Genomic DNA, 12,870 nt, shown 5'->3' on the forward strand with positions numbered 1-12,870 from the left:
AGTGAAAGGCTTTGCCAACACAACCATGAAAGAGAGATAAAGCCAAATCTTCCTGGCTGAATGATCACTGTTCTTCCTTTCATTCGCAGAGTTGATCTAAAACCTCATCTTAATAACACTCCTGCAGTCCACCTCCACAAATGGCGTACTTTCTCATGCTCATCTCCACATGTCAGCCAGTGATAATATTCGAAAGAGACTGGGGGAGAGTGTGATTAAACCCAGATAAAACCAACACCAGACTACCATTCCATTATGTCTCCCGTACATGTTTTCTTACCCATAACACCTTTATGTGCAGCAGCTAAGCAAAATAAAGCATTTGCCCAGTCCAGCAACTGCCCAATCCATATTTTGTATTTTATTGTAATTTTTTTTAAGGCTGACAAAGTTTTAAAACACTCACTCCCATATACATATGAATTCAGTATTTTTGTCATGTCACAATTACTAATTTACATATTTGCACTTATTCAGACTGGAGTGGTTAAGCCCTAATCATTCATGTAGAAGTTATAAACAATGTTTTAGACTGGAACGCCTTTTGGGCAAGGCACAATACACAACATCCTGTCAAAACAGCAGTCATTTACTAATATCTGTCTCTAAGAAAAAAATATATATGTTTTTGGAACATAAAACATACCACAGGTGGAGCTGAGGGTTTCAAAATTAAATACAAAAGAGATTCATTCATTCTTACCATGAATTTCTAAATTGCACACAAACTGAAACAGTACCAGATCAGAAGAGGGCGCTCAAGAGGAGGCTGTCAAATGCAACACTTCTAAACACACTGGCCTGCTCATGAATAGGATTACATATTCATTGCCTCTCATTAGGTCTCATTCCTTTCATTTTCATTGGGGTAAACGTTTCCACAAGAGTGTGACTCAACTGAAACTATGTTGCACAATTGACAATGCACAAGTTTCATCCTTATCAACATAGTAACCAGTTAAACATTAAACCACACATTTCTTAAACTCGGATAGGCTCTTTAGTTCTCGTTACATTTAAGCTTGAGAGAAAAGAAATCACAATCTCATGAAAATGTAGCATTAATGTGATTCTTGTAAAATATTTATTACATTCCCTACTTATTTCAATCAAACCCATGGCCTTGGCTTTTTTCACATTAGCATTCTAAACTGTACTAAAAATCTTGAGAAAAAAAAGAAAAACTCAATACAGGATGTCTAAAGGTGAAGCAAAGTTTCCATTAAGCCCAGCTGATTGTGATTCATACAGAATACATTATATACACAGGCTCTGCTTGGGGCAGGCACCACAATAGTTACACTGAAAACATCGCACTCAGCCGCCCACAGGAACAGAGCTCAGAGTTGCTTTTGAAAGAGATGAGCAGCTAAACAGGTGCGAGAGTGACAGCTAACAAGCACAGAGAAGACGCTTGGGCAGTTCTTTCAAGTCTGCTTCATAACTTAAACTGTTATTAAAATAGTTTCTAGACAATGTGGTAAACGGTCATTTGCCATGCATCCTCTAAAGAGTCACTTAAGAGATTCTCTTTACGTCCCTGGCATTTTCTAAGGAATGTAACATATCCTAGATGTATGATAGAAACATACTCTTCATTTTTTCAATCCTCACCTACTACTTACACATGAAAACATGACCCGTGGTCCCACATGAGTATAAAAGACAATTACATCATTTGAGTTGTCACCACCAAAAATAGACACCATTTCTGTATCACTAGGATCTATACATATTTAAAAACTAAACAATTAAAGAAAAAAAATCTTGTTTGGCAGTAAAAAAAGTATTAGTACATTAAATGGGCACACTCAAATTCAGATTTTAAAAAAACAAAAACAAAGTGAGAGTATGAGTGGATGCCTTTTTGGGACCAAAGCTGTAATCTAATGTTCAACAGTGAACTTTTAGTTCAAGACGGTCTTTAATCAATACCGCGATCTTCTTGGCTGGTAGAATTCTTGACAAATCAAGTAAATCAGAATCAAATAAAATAAAAATAAATATAATCCACAAGTTTAATACCTAAAAAAAAGGCATTATTGTCAAACGGATGTCTACAGGTTACTGTCTGGTTGTGAAGCCTTGTCTAAGACTCTGATGACTAATACTAATATACGTCATGCTGGAATAACAGAGATACACTGCTATTCACAATATTCATACTGTTATGTGCACAGAATTGTATAAAAGAGACTCATAAGCTATGAAAATATTAACTGCTGTATAAAAAAAAAAAGTATTCTGTGTAGATCTTTATGTCTATCCCTCATTTCAATTTGATGCATTTGTTATATACATCAGAAGAAAACTTCCAGAAAACAGACCAGAAGCTAACCACTACCTGACTCTAGAAGACATTTAAGGGGAAAAAAAAGAGAGAGCGAGAAAATAACATGAACCCACAATGGCATTCATTTGTGTAATGTTAATGTCAGCTGTTGGCATACATTACTCAGTATATGAGAGAGAGAGAGAGAGAGAGAGAGAGAGAAAGAAAGAAAGGCTATGGTCACACGATCACAATATTGTCCAACTCTCTTCCATAAATCCACTGCCATGCCACAGATCCGATCTATTTAGAGAGGCACCACAAGTTGATTTTAAATCCTGTCCAAGCTCAAACTTGGTTAAACAGACAAACATGATTCAAACCTGTGACATGAGGTTTTTTTTTTTAGCCACCACTACTAAAAGTCTCCTGTTAACTCTCAACAGTTTTTGTTTCCTCCCTTCCATTACTAGACACTCTAGTGCTGGTGGCCAATTGACAATATCAGAGGTATGAGGCAGCCCACAACCAGTGCCAGAACCTCCACTTTGCTCAGTCCTTTTCCTCCACTGCCTCCAGACGAGTGGCTATGACCCCCTGTGCCACCCACCTCAGGGAGGACATGCACTGTGGCTACATACAGGAAAGTGCCGGCGGAGAAGAGCATGGCCACTCCAGTTGCATTGACATCAGACAGAGCCTCTTTACTGCTCTGCATGGAGAAAGGACACAAACAAAGGCAAAACATTAGATTTACTGGGGTAAAAGAAAATGCAAATTTGCACTCAGCATTATAAAATACATGGTAATTATTCCTGAAGTACTACAAATAACTATAGGCTTAAGGACACACCGGTCAGGTCAATGTGTCTCTTAGGGTGCATGCCTAACAATTAAAAAAACAAAGCTGGATGATATAGTACGATGTACTATAATGTGTGCTCTTGTCCATACACCAGATGCTAAACAGACTGCTGTGTGAATGTCTCATATATATCCACTGCTAGTTAGGTTGCTTCTTCCAAACAAGTGTGTATCTCTTAGCATAAATTATTATTCTGTAATGTTGTTCTATTTTTGCACTCCTACATTAGCCAAATCAACACTGTTTTTGAAGAGACCGTTAATAGCTGTTGTGAACAGAACAGCGAGTTTTAGGAAGCGTTTGATCCGGTTAAACTGGCAGGTTATGCTTGTGTTATTTACACAATACATAAGAGGAAGAAAAGGAACTCCAGGAAGTAGCAGGATTCAAATAATTATATATTTAACACATTCAAACAAGGTTCTATCTGCAACTTATACAATTACATGAAATTCATAATTTACCAGAGGTATCAGTTAAATCATTCATGATGTTGCTATCTGTTTTTAACACTTGCATTATATAATCTGTAACCTAATTCACCATTAAAATGTTGGTTCTCAAACTACTCTCTCCTGACAATCCACATTTTTGCTTCAACTGAACTCACAACAAACAAGAATAGAGGGAAAACACAGAGCTTCTGGTGGGCCCTGAGGATTATTCTATGGACCACTGTATTTAAAAATGGAAAAACACCAAACATATTTCTTGGTGGAAAAGTGAATAATTAAGAAAAACTTAAGGGACACCAATACATTATGCCGAATCTAAAAAAAGCATAAATTGACAAGCAAAGAAAATTCTGAATGTTTTGATGACCACTCAAAACTACAGGAACAACTAATGGTTTTTGACCCATCATTATTTAAGTGACATTTTAAAGGCTAAGCACCACTTAATGGACCATGAATATTTCACATCATTTTAGTTACTGACAGATATAAGTATGAATTAAAATGAAAACAGCAGCTTAATTTGCTTTAAAACTAACAATTTTTAAAATTGACGGAAAAACCCGAGCTCGCTACGGAAATTCTTGAACGCAACCGTGACGTCACTGGTGGACAACAGCTGAACAACGCCGCGGTAAAACACCGTTATGACTGACTGTTATGACAGTATCTAGCTAAATAACCAACATTATTCATGACAATAGCCTAGCAATAAGCTAAACTCAAATGTAGAGGTACCGTTATTCTTGTAAATGTGATCGACGTCGAACTCGAATTCATCCGACACTATAAACCTCCGTAATGCAGCTACGTAGCCGAGTATAATCTGAGCCACTGAGTCAAGCTAACGTTAACTAACACCAACTAAAACAGACGAAGTAAGTGTCCTTACCATTTTTACCTCCATGTTACAAAGGCTCTTGAACACCTTTCGTTGGTGTCCTTACATGCCCATATTGTTGGAAAAGCGCCAGTGAAATAAGCTACAGATAACGGAGTGAGCGGATGGTCCTTTCCAAAGTGCCCGTTTAAAGTTGACAAATTTAGTCAATTTTCTGGATATTTTGGGATCTTCGGGCCATTTGTGCACAGATGTCCCACTGTACATTGAATTATTGCGGCCAAAAACAACACACCTTTTCGTCATTTTGCATTAAAGTGCAACTTCTAGAGTTGTTGTCCACCATCTACGTCACATGCAAGACGCCTATTGGAGAGTCCAACGGTCTTTTAAACCTTATTCCTTGAATTAGTAAGAAATAACATGTTTTCTGACTATCAATAAACACACGTTAGGAACTCAAATTCCAATGTATTTATTTGTTTGACACTTTCACATAGCTGGTGCTTAGCCTTTAAGAGAGGCAGTAATATATTTTGAAATAATGGGTGTATTATTTACCCAAAAGAAGGTGTAACATAAATTACTTCCTTGAACTTCTAGATATTACAAGGATTAAAATCAGAAAAAAAAATATAGCATTGTTTTTATTAGCTTGAAAAGTCATCATACCTGGCTGAGGCCTAGAAATGTGAGCATTGAGAGGACAGGAGCAGCCAACGCAAAAACCAGCAAGTGTTTACGGATCCGATTCCTCTCTAAACCTGCATGCATGAGAAATGAGACCAGGCCAAAGGCAGCAGGAGCCTGTGAAGTGGAGGAACATGCCTTTGAATTAATAAGCAATAAGCAATGAAGAAGAGACTAAAATACTGTTTTCTCCAGTAAGATAAATATGAATCATTTTAAACCAGACTAAAAGACACCGTGTCTAAAAAATGAAGCCAGGTTTGCATTAGGCCCATATTATAAACATAAGCTCTAATTTGGGAATGCCCAACACTGACCATCTGACAACCTCCTGATAGGAGATTAGCGTCAAGTTAATTTTTTATTATAAGAAATGTGCCTTAAAATCTATATAATACACAGCAATGAAATAGGCAAATGTCAGTCCTCAAATATTAAGTATTACATACACACATTTGACAGTTTACTGAACTATTTATTAACAAGAAATTAAGTGATTCAGGTGATATGTACCTTATGTAGCATTATGGCTACAAATACAATAAGCTGGACACTAGTCTGGGAGGTAGAAGCTGCTGCGCCAAGTGCCACTCCATCAGCTAGCAAGAAAAACAAATTCTAATTACACAATACTGTAGACATTTCAAAGCAAAAACAGTATAAGAATCTATCAAATTTCTAGTATTAGATTCCACACATGTAAAACTGAACAAATGCTTATAATACTGCACGTATATTGTCACTTGACCTCCACAATGACCTTATACATTTACCTGCTGCATGGACAACTAAACCCAGCGTAGTGGTTATTTTAGAGCTTGCAGCCCTGGCTGCCTCTGGATCTGCACAGGAAAAGGAAACATATTTAGAACCTAAGTCTGACCAATAAAAGCACTAGAGCTTTCAACATTCCACTGTACAAGACTTTGTTGTGGCACACTGACCATCACTGTTGTGCATGTGAGAGCTGCCAATCTGATCTACCAGCAGCATAAAGACAAAACCCAGCACAAGAGAGACTCCGATGTAGGCATGGAGCTGCTCATGGGCGTGTGAGTGTTCTTCAGCAGCTGCTACCACTCCTTCTACTTTCTGCTCAGGCACAGACACCTCAGGCTGGCCATGAGAATGATGTCCAGCTGCAACAAGATATTAAAATTTCTTAGCATGATGGATTAATAGTTACACAAGTATATTCTAAAGGTGCAATGATTTCAGTACAGTGTTGTAGAAACAAATCTCCTTGTGTTGTTTATATCTTGGTTGCACTCAGTTCATTAGCAATGATGTGTGGAGTGACAAACTACTGTGTAAACCTTTGTAACTGCTTTACAAAAAGAAGATGGATAGAACCTAAGATTTGGCAGATATTTCAAACCAATATTAAATTGTGTATTCATTACACTCCTCAAGATTACAGTGTTTAAGTTACACTGGACTACTGTCCTCACATCTGAAATGTCATTTTACATGCTACAAAGGATTCAGTCTAAAGGTTCTAAGGCTATTAAATGTAAAATTGGGCAGATGTAGTGCCAAATTTCTTTGTAAGTCTGGATACATGCATTTGAATACTGGCCCAAAATTCCCATATAAGCCACACATTAAAAATTACATTTGATTTCATATTCTGAACTGAATATGACAAATATAATGAAAAGGTGTAAAACTACAGTGCACTCTGAAAAGTTGTGATGATCAATATAAGGGGAGCTGTTTTGTGACAAACAGATATTCACCTTCCAAAACTTCTTCATACAGTGCATGGACACCTTCAGGAATAATGACGGCCAAAGCAGTACCACATAGCAGACCTGCTCCTAAAACTGTCACCAATTTCAGTTTTTCCTGAAAAAAAAAAAGTGATTTGAAAATAATCAAATACAGAGAGAAAAAAACACAATATCTACTGAGATATTAAGTAGTATTTATAGAAAAGGCTAAAAAAAGTCTTTAGGTTTAAGCCCACAAACCCTTACATAATAGGAGCTGGCTGGGTCATAAGATCATGGATCAATATTTCTTACAAAGTTCACAATGACGAGTCACTGTATATTAAAGCAAACTCTGTAGAATAGTGCACAGTAGTACTGAATGGCCCAAAACAAGAATAACTGTGTTTTACATTTACAGAAATAAAACTTTGATGCTGTATGTAGACATAGTTAAACTTTCCTGTAATACTGTTCATTCCATATCCATCTATCCAAGCTTGCTTTTGTGATGTCACAAAAATCAGCATTAGGGCTGTGCCATATCCCATCGTTCGCAATAATATCATCATTTTCAAAACAATAAAAAAATAAATAAATCAATATTGTAATATTAGTGATATTCAGACTTATTTACGTAATGACATCACACAGTTACTCGTAATACAGCACATGTTCTTTACATGAGTCATTTAGCCACAGTGCAGTACGGTGGAAAGTGGCTCTGAGGTGGAGGAATTTGCTCCAAAAAAGTGGAGGGGCTTGTGGAGATAGTTTGGTTATTAAATATCAGGTACACAATAATCCATGGTATCATGTTAGAAATGAAAGGAGCCTTTAATATTATTAACATACTTAATTTTATATAATTCATATTGATTTTGTTACAATAGTCTGTTTTTAAAACTGATGAAGTATTTTTCAATGTTTTTTCGTATCGTCAAGAATATCGTTATTGCCAAAATACCCTGAAATATAGTGATATTATTTTAGGGCAATGTCACCTAACATATTTAATAACATCTGCATAGTTAGTCCTACAACTGTTCCCAATTTACATACAAATACATTACATACAATACAAAAACTGTATTTTTAAATCTAAGGTTTAAATAGAGACTTTCGAAAATGCCAAAGCAAAAATGAATGAGGTCCCTTGATACACTAAAACCATACAAATATTATTTAGCTTATAGGTTAATATAGGAAAAGATTCGATATTTTGGGAGGTTAAGGTCACAACCGATGCAGATAATACATTTCTCACATTATTCATTCATCTAATTTAATATTGAAAATGAAAGATAAATTTAATTAACAAACAAGCATAAATTTAACAGTAAACAAATGTGGCATTGGGGTGTCGTAGCACATTATTTTAGCGTATAAACTTGAAATACTACCGAATGTGTCCAGAATATTTAGCTAGTGCACAAAGAAACTGGACAGAACAAAGTTCTCCGAGGAAAAGTGCTAATAACACCGGGACAACAGAGCAGGAACCTTCCAAAGAGAACTCATTTAGTTTTAAAACTCACCTCTGAAAAGTTGACAGCCAGAGGAATTGTTCCAGCAACATAACACCCCACTAACATAGCCAGAGAGAGGAGACATATCGAACTGAAGTCGTCCATTTCAGAGGTTTGCTTTGCTGCTGACTAGCTACAAACTGACGTGCTAACGCTAATGAAAATCTGAAGACTGTTTATTAGGAACTTATTCACGGTCTTGTTCACAGCGCTCCAAACCGCGTAGTTAAAAAAACAGACAATGTGGATAAATACAGAGGGAGTTTGAAGATAAATCTACAGCGTTTTCAAGTTAACTACAGGATGAACACAAATCAAACAACCGTAACGAATTTTGGCGACGGTTATTTAGCTGCTGATCTTGACTCTATGGTAACGTCGGCCCGTTGTCGTCTGCAGTCCAACGATAAAACAGCCCCAGAGCAAGGAAAATGAGACATTAAAATGTTTCGTTGTGCTCCTCCATTAAAGCCAGGTCTTGGCACACAACACATTGAACTCGACTTCGTCTGTGAGTTCAGGATTTCAGTTGCTGTCAGTGGCACAAAACAATACCCCAACCTCCAAACAAGGATAAACGCCTAGAGCCGCAGAAACACTTTAAAGTGATCACTGTAGCTCCCTGCGGCTCTAAAGGCTCTAAGCATTTGGAAGTATATTTTTATGAAGCAGATGTAAGTAAACAGTCCCACCACTGCGGCTTCACGGCTAAACGCCAGCTGTGTGTGCTGTAATGTTGGCAGTCTACAGTGAAGATGTCCGGGTCAGAATTCGTTCAAAATAAAAGTCCCTCATCCTCCTCCATATGTTTTCCACTTGTCTCAATTTGACGCAGTTCCGTACTTCCTACACACTGCTCTGTCTGGTTTAAAAAACTGGGAATTCTGCAACAAAACAGTAAAATAGATATTATAAAAAATAAATATTAGGCAAGATTTTACGTAGCTTGTGACGGAGGATATAGCTACTGTTTTACGCCGGACATTTACAGCGCTATTTCTGCGTAGACTGATTTATTTCACTATATATATTTGTGCACTAGATAGGGAGTTGATAAGCTATTTGAGACGGATCCTCAGATTCCGCCTGTACAGATCATACAGTCGATGGCACAGAGACATATTGAGTTTAATAGAGTATAAAATTACCGATAAAGAACTGATATTCCATTTGAAATCCAAAATCTTTAAATAGTCGGTTTTTACGGATGTACCCAGTTTAGCAAAAACTTTATATTTAACACAATCAAAGAGCGTCCTGCTGTCTTACACAACACAGCGGATTAAAAATCGGCAACAATAAAGCATTAAATACTGGTTCATCAGTTTTTTTAATTATTTTTTGCGACTGGACTAGCACAAACAGAAATATTAGTTTTATTTATTTATTTATTTATTTATTTATTTATTTATTTATTTATTTATTTATGCCTAAAGTTTCTACAGTCTTGGTCAGCCCTTGCCTCTGGTCATCGATTGTGAGGAATGTGACGTGTTCCTCTCGTGTCTGCGTGGGTTTCTTCCCACAATCCAAAGGCACATGTGTTGAGAGGAAGAGTGTATAATGGCCTCAAATAGGCTCTGGAAACATTGCAAACCTGCTCAGGATAAAGCAGTTACAGCAAGAATTTGAAGACAGGGCAAAGCTCCATAATATATATATATATATATATATATATATATATATATATATATATATAATAAAACATAATCTGACAATTAGGACTTGGAAAAAAATGCTTCCCATGAAAACACTATAGCACCAACTACTGCATCTGTATAAAAAGGGTTAATCATTATTATGCTTAAAATGGACACTAGAGGGTACTGCAGTATTGTTTGATAATAGCATACCTGTTGTATCTTCATCTTTTTTAATTCCTCAGTATTTCTGTGTGCACTGGTGGTAACTCCGCGTAATTGCAGACAATTGGCAGGTCCCACCTAGCACAGAGCTATATATTTTTTCCAATATAAACTATATATCTAAAACCCCTACATGTGTTTATGATGCACCCATTGGAAAAACAGGTGTTTATTTTCTACAGAAAAGAATGAAATAACATTAGATGCTCTGGAGCAGCATATAAGTCACAAGGAGTCACTCAGGTAAATCAAGTGTAATGCTCCCCTCAGTTTTCAGGTGTGGAGCAGTGGAACTGTGTTGTCTGGAGTAACAAAGCTTCATGTAAAAACTGTGGGATTGTTTTTAGAGTACCTGGCCTTAATATTCTGTCTGAATGCCATCAAATCCCCACAGCAGTGTTGTATAATCTAGTGTTTTCTAAAGAGTAAAATCTTTTACTGCAGAAAAGGGGGCATGCTGCCCGTTGATATTCAGGTCGTGTGCAAAATCACTACTCAGAATGGTTCTGGAGGCAAGCGTTGTCTTTGAGGCAGAAAGAATGTTATTGGTTACTAGCCAAACAGTGAGTTTAAATATCATTGGTTGCCATAAATGTCTTTGGAATAAATAAATGTATATTATACATTTTTTTTCCTGCTTCTTATTTATTTATTTATTTATTTTATTTTATTTATTTTTTCTTTTCCTGTCCACTTAATTCTGATTCATAATGTTTCTGAAGTGTTGCAGTATTGTGTGTAGCTAAATAACCAGTTATATTCATTTGGCCTCAAAGACTACTTGAGTTCTGATTTGGCATGACCTTGAATTCAGAAAGAACGCAGGATAAAGATATACATGCATCTTTATTTATTTCTTTATTTATTTTACTTGAATTTGTGTAATTTGTGGCCTTGACCATTTGCTGAGTGGGAAAAAGGTTTAAAATATTGATAGGAAAAATACAGCAAAAACGTAACAGTTACGGAATATATCCTGGGGATGTGATGCTTGCAGGGATATAGACAGAGACAGAGTAAAGAAAAAAAAAACACCCTTCTTCTCATGTTGATTTGGTCATTTGTCCATAGGCAAAGGTTGAAAAAACACTTTGCATCCCATCTGCACTCCATGGAGCATGGCTTGATCACACCAAATGAACCATTTGCTTTAGAGGAAAATTGAGGTAAATCAATTTTCCATTTTCTTAAGTCTTCACTTCAAACTAGTGTCAAGCTAATGACAGCAAAAGCCACGGGACAGCAGTCATTCATCAAAGCTGTTTTACTGAACTGAGGAGCTGCTTCTCTCGCTCTGCTCATTAGTCACAACAAAATTACTTCTGAGGGTTAACGGTATATCGCGCAGGGCAAAGAAATAAAGGCCAGTCTGATCCTTCTGTGACTTCCTGAAAATAATTGGACATTTGTGACTTAACGGTTCTGAGGCATGTGCACGTTCGTATATGCTAATCTGGTCATACTAATGCAATATGCATTTGTAAATGGAAGCTCATCACAGATACTATATATTATGTGTAACCAAAAATTCATGCCTTTTTGGTTAGACACTTGTAATTAACGAATTCAGATTTTCTGCATAGACCCCTCAAGCATGAGACTGTGAACTGAGTCAAAGTATATCTTAATATACTAATGTTCACCTGTGTATAAATTCCATTAAATGTGCAAAAATATCAAAATATCATATATATGGGATTTGTAATGTAATGTAGGTCAATTAGATTGAAAATGAGAGCATTAACGTGTGTGTAACTTTGTAATGTAAATATTTGTATGTTCATATTCAGTGAACTTTATAGGTTTTACATTCATTTTTCACAATTTAAGGGATGAAAATTAATTAGACAATTGACTGCTTCTTTGTTTCCTGGCAAGCAGTGTTTAATTGCATCATTAGTTCGTGCACAAGAGAGTTAGCAAAAGGTCTAGAGTTGATGCCAGATGTGACATTTGCATCTGGAGTCTGCTGCTGTCATCTCTCATCTTAAGAACCAAAGTTGTCATAGTGCCAGCACAGCTAACTATCACAAGACTGAAAAATCAGAGTAGAAATCTGATAAAAATAGCGGACATAAACATCTATAAAGGTTCAGTTGATACTCTAAGAAGTGTCAGTTGGTTGAAACGGACTAAATCAGACTTTATGAAATCCTTTACTAATGTTCACAAAGAGTTATGCCAGTTATGAAAGGCTTATGTATATGTCATGCCTATTTGTGACCTCTGACCTACAGTAAAATGTAATTCTGCTCTCTGTTGAACACATAGAAAACATAAAAACAACAGAATATGCAGCATATGAAACCACAGTAATTGATGCAGAATTATACTTTGTAGGATGTAACTAACAGCTATCAGCCTTTTAATGAGACAAGCATCAAACTCTCCTAGAACAATCTAGGCACAATCACAACACATAACACACAATCCATGCCTTTGTGACACCAGCTTTTGCATCACTGTCACACCCAGAATGCATAATGCAAACTAATAAAATACATTTTATCCAAATTCAAAACTGCATACAACAGGTGCTTGTGGTTCTTTTACTAAATTATATCCCTATATATATTCATTAATGTTTTCATTATTATTATTACTAGTAATATTGTTTACAAGGGTGGCACGGTGACGCAGC

General features: G+C 36.3%; 1 protein-coding gene across 1 annotated transcript; it reads right to left on the reverse strand.

The window, feature by feature from the left end:
• Positions 1–347: 347 nt before the first annotated feature.
• On the reverse strand, positions 348–9,099 carry slc39a9 (solute carrier family 39 member 9). Its single transcript, XM_066675083.1, has 7 exons — positions 8,374–9,099; positions 6,863–6,971; positions 6,068–6,262; positions 5,897–5,965; positions 5,637–5,722; positions 5,106–5,240; positions 348–2,984 (listed from the first exon to the last, which is right to left on the reverse strand). Exons 1-7 carry the CDS (start codon positions 8,467–8,469, stop codon positions 2,751–2,753), a joined length of 924 nt encoding a protein of 307 aa, XP_066531180.1. The 5' UTR covers positions 8,470–9,099; the 3' UTR covers positions 348–2,750.
• Between the last annotated feature and the right edge of the window lie 3,771 nt (positions 9,100–12,870).

This window comes from Hoplias malabaricus, chromosome 1 (genome assembly GCF_029633855.1).
Source record: "Hoplias malabaricus isolate fHopMal1 chromosome 1, fHopMal1.hap1, whole genome shotgun sequence".
NCBI classification, from domain to species: Eukaryota; Metazoa; Chordata; class Actinopteri; order Characiformes; family Erythrinidae; genus Hoplias; species Hoplias malabaricus.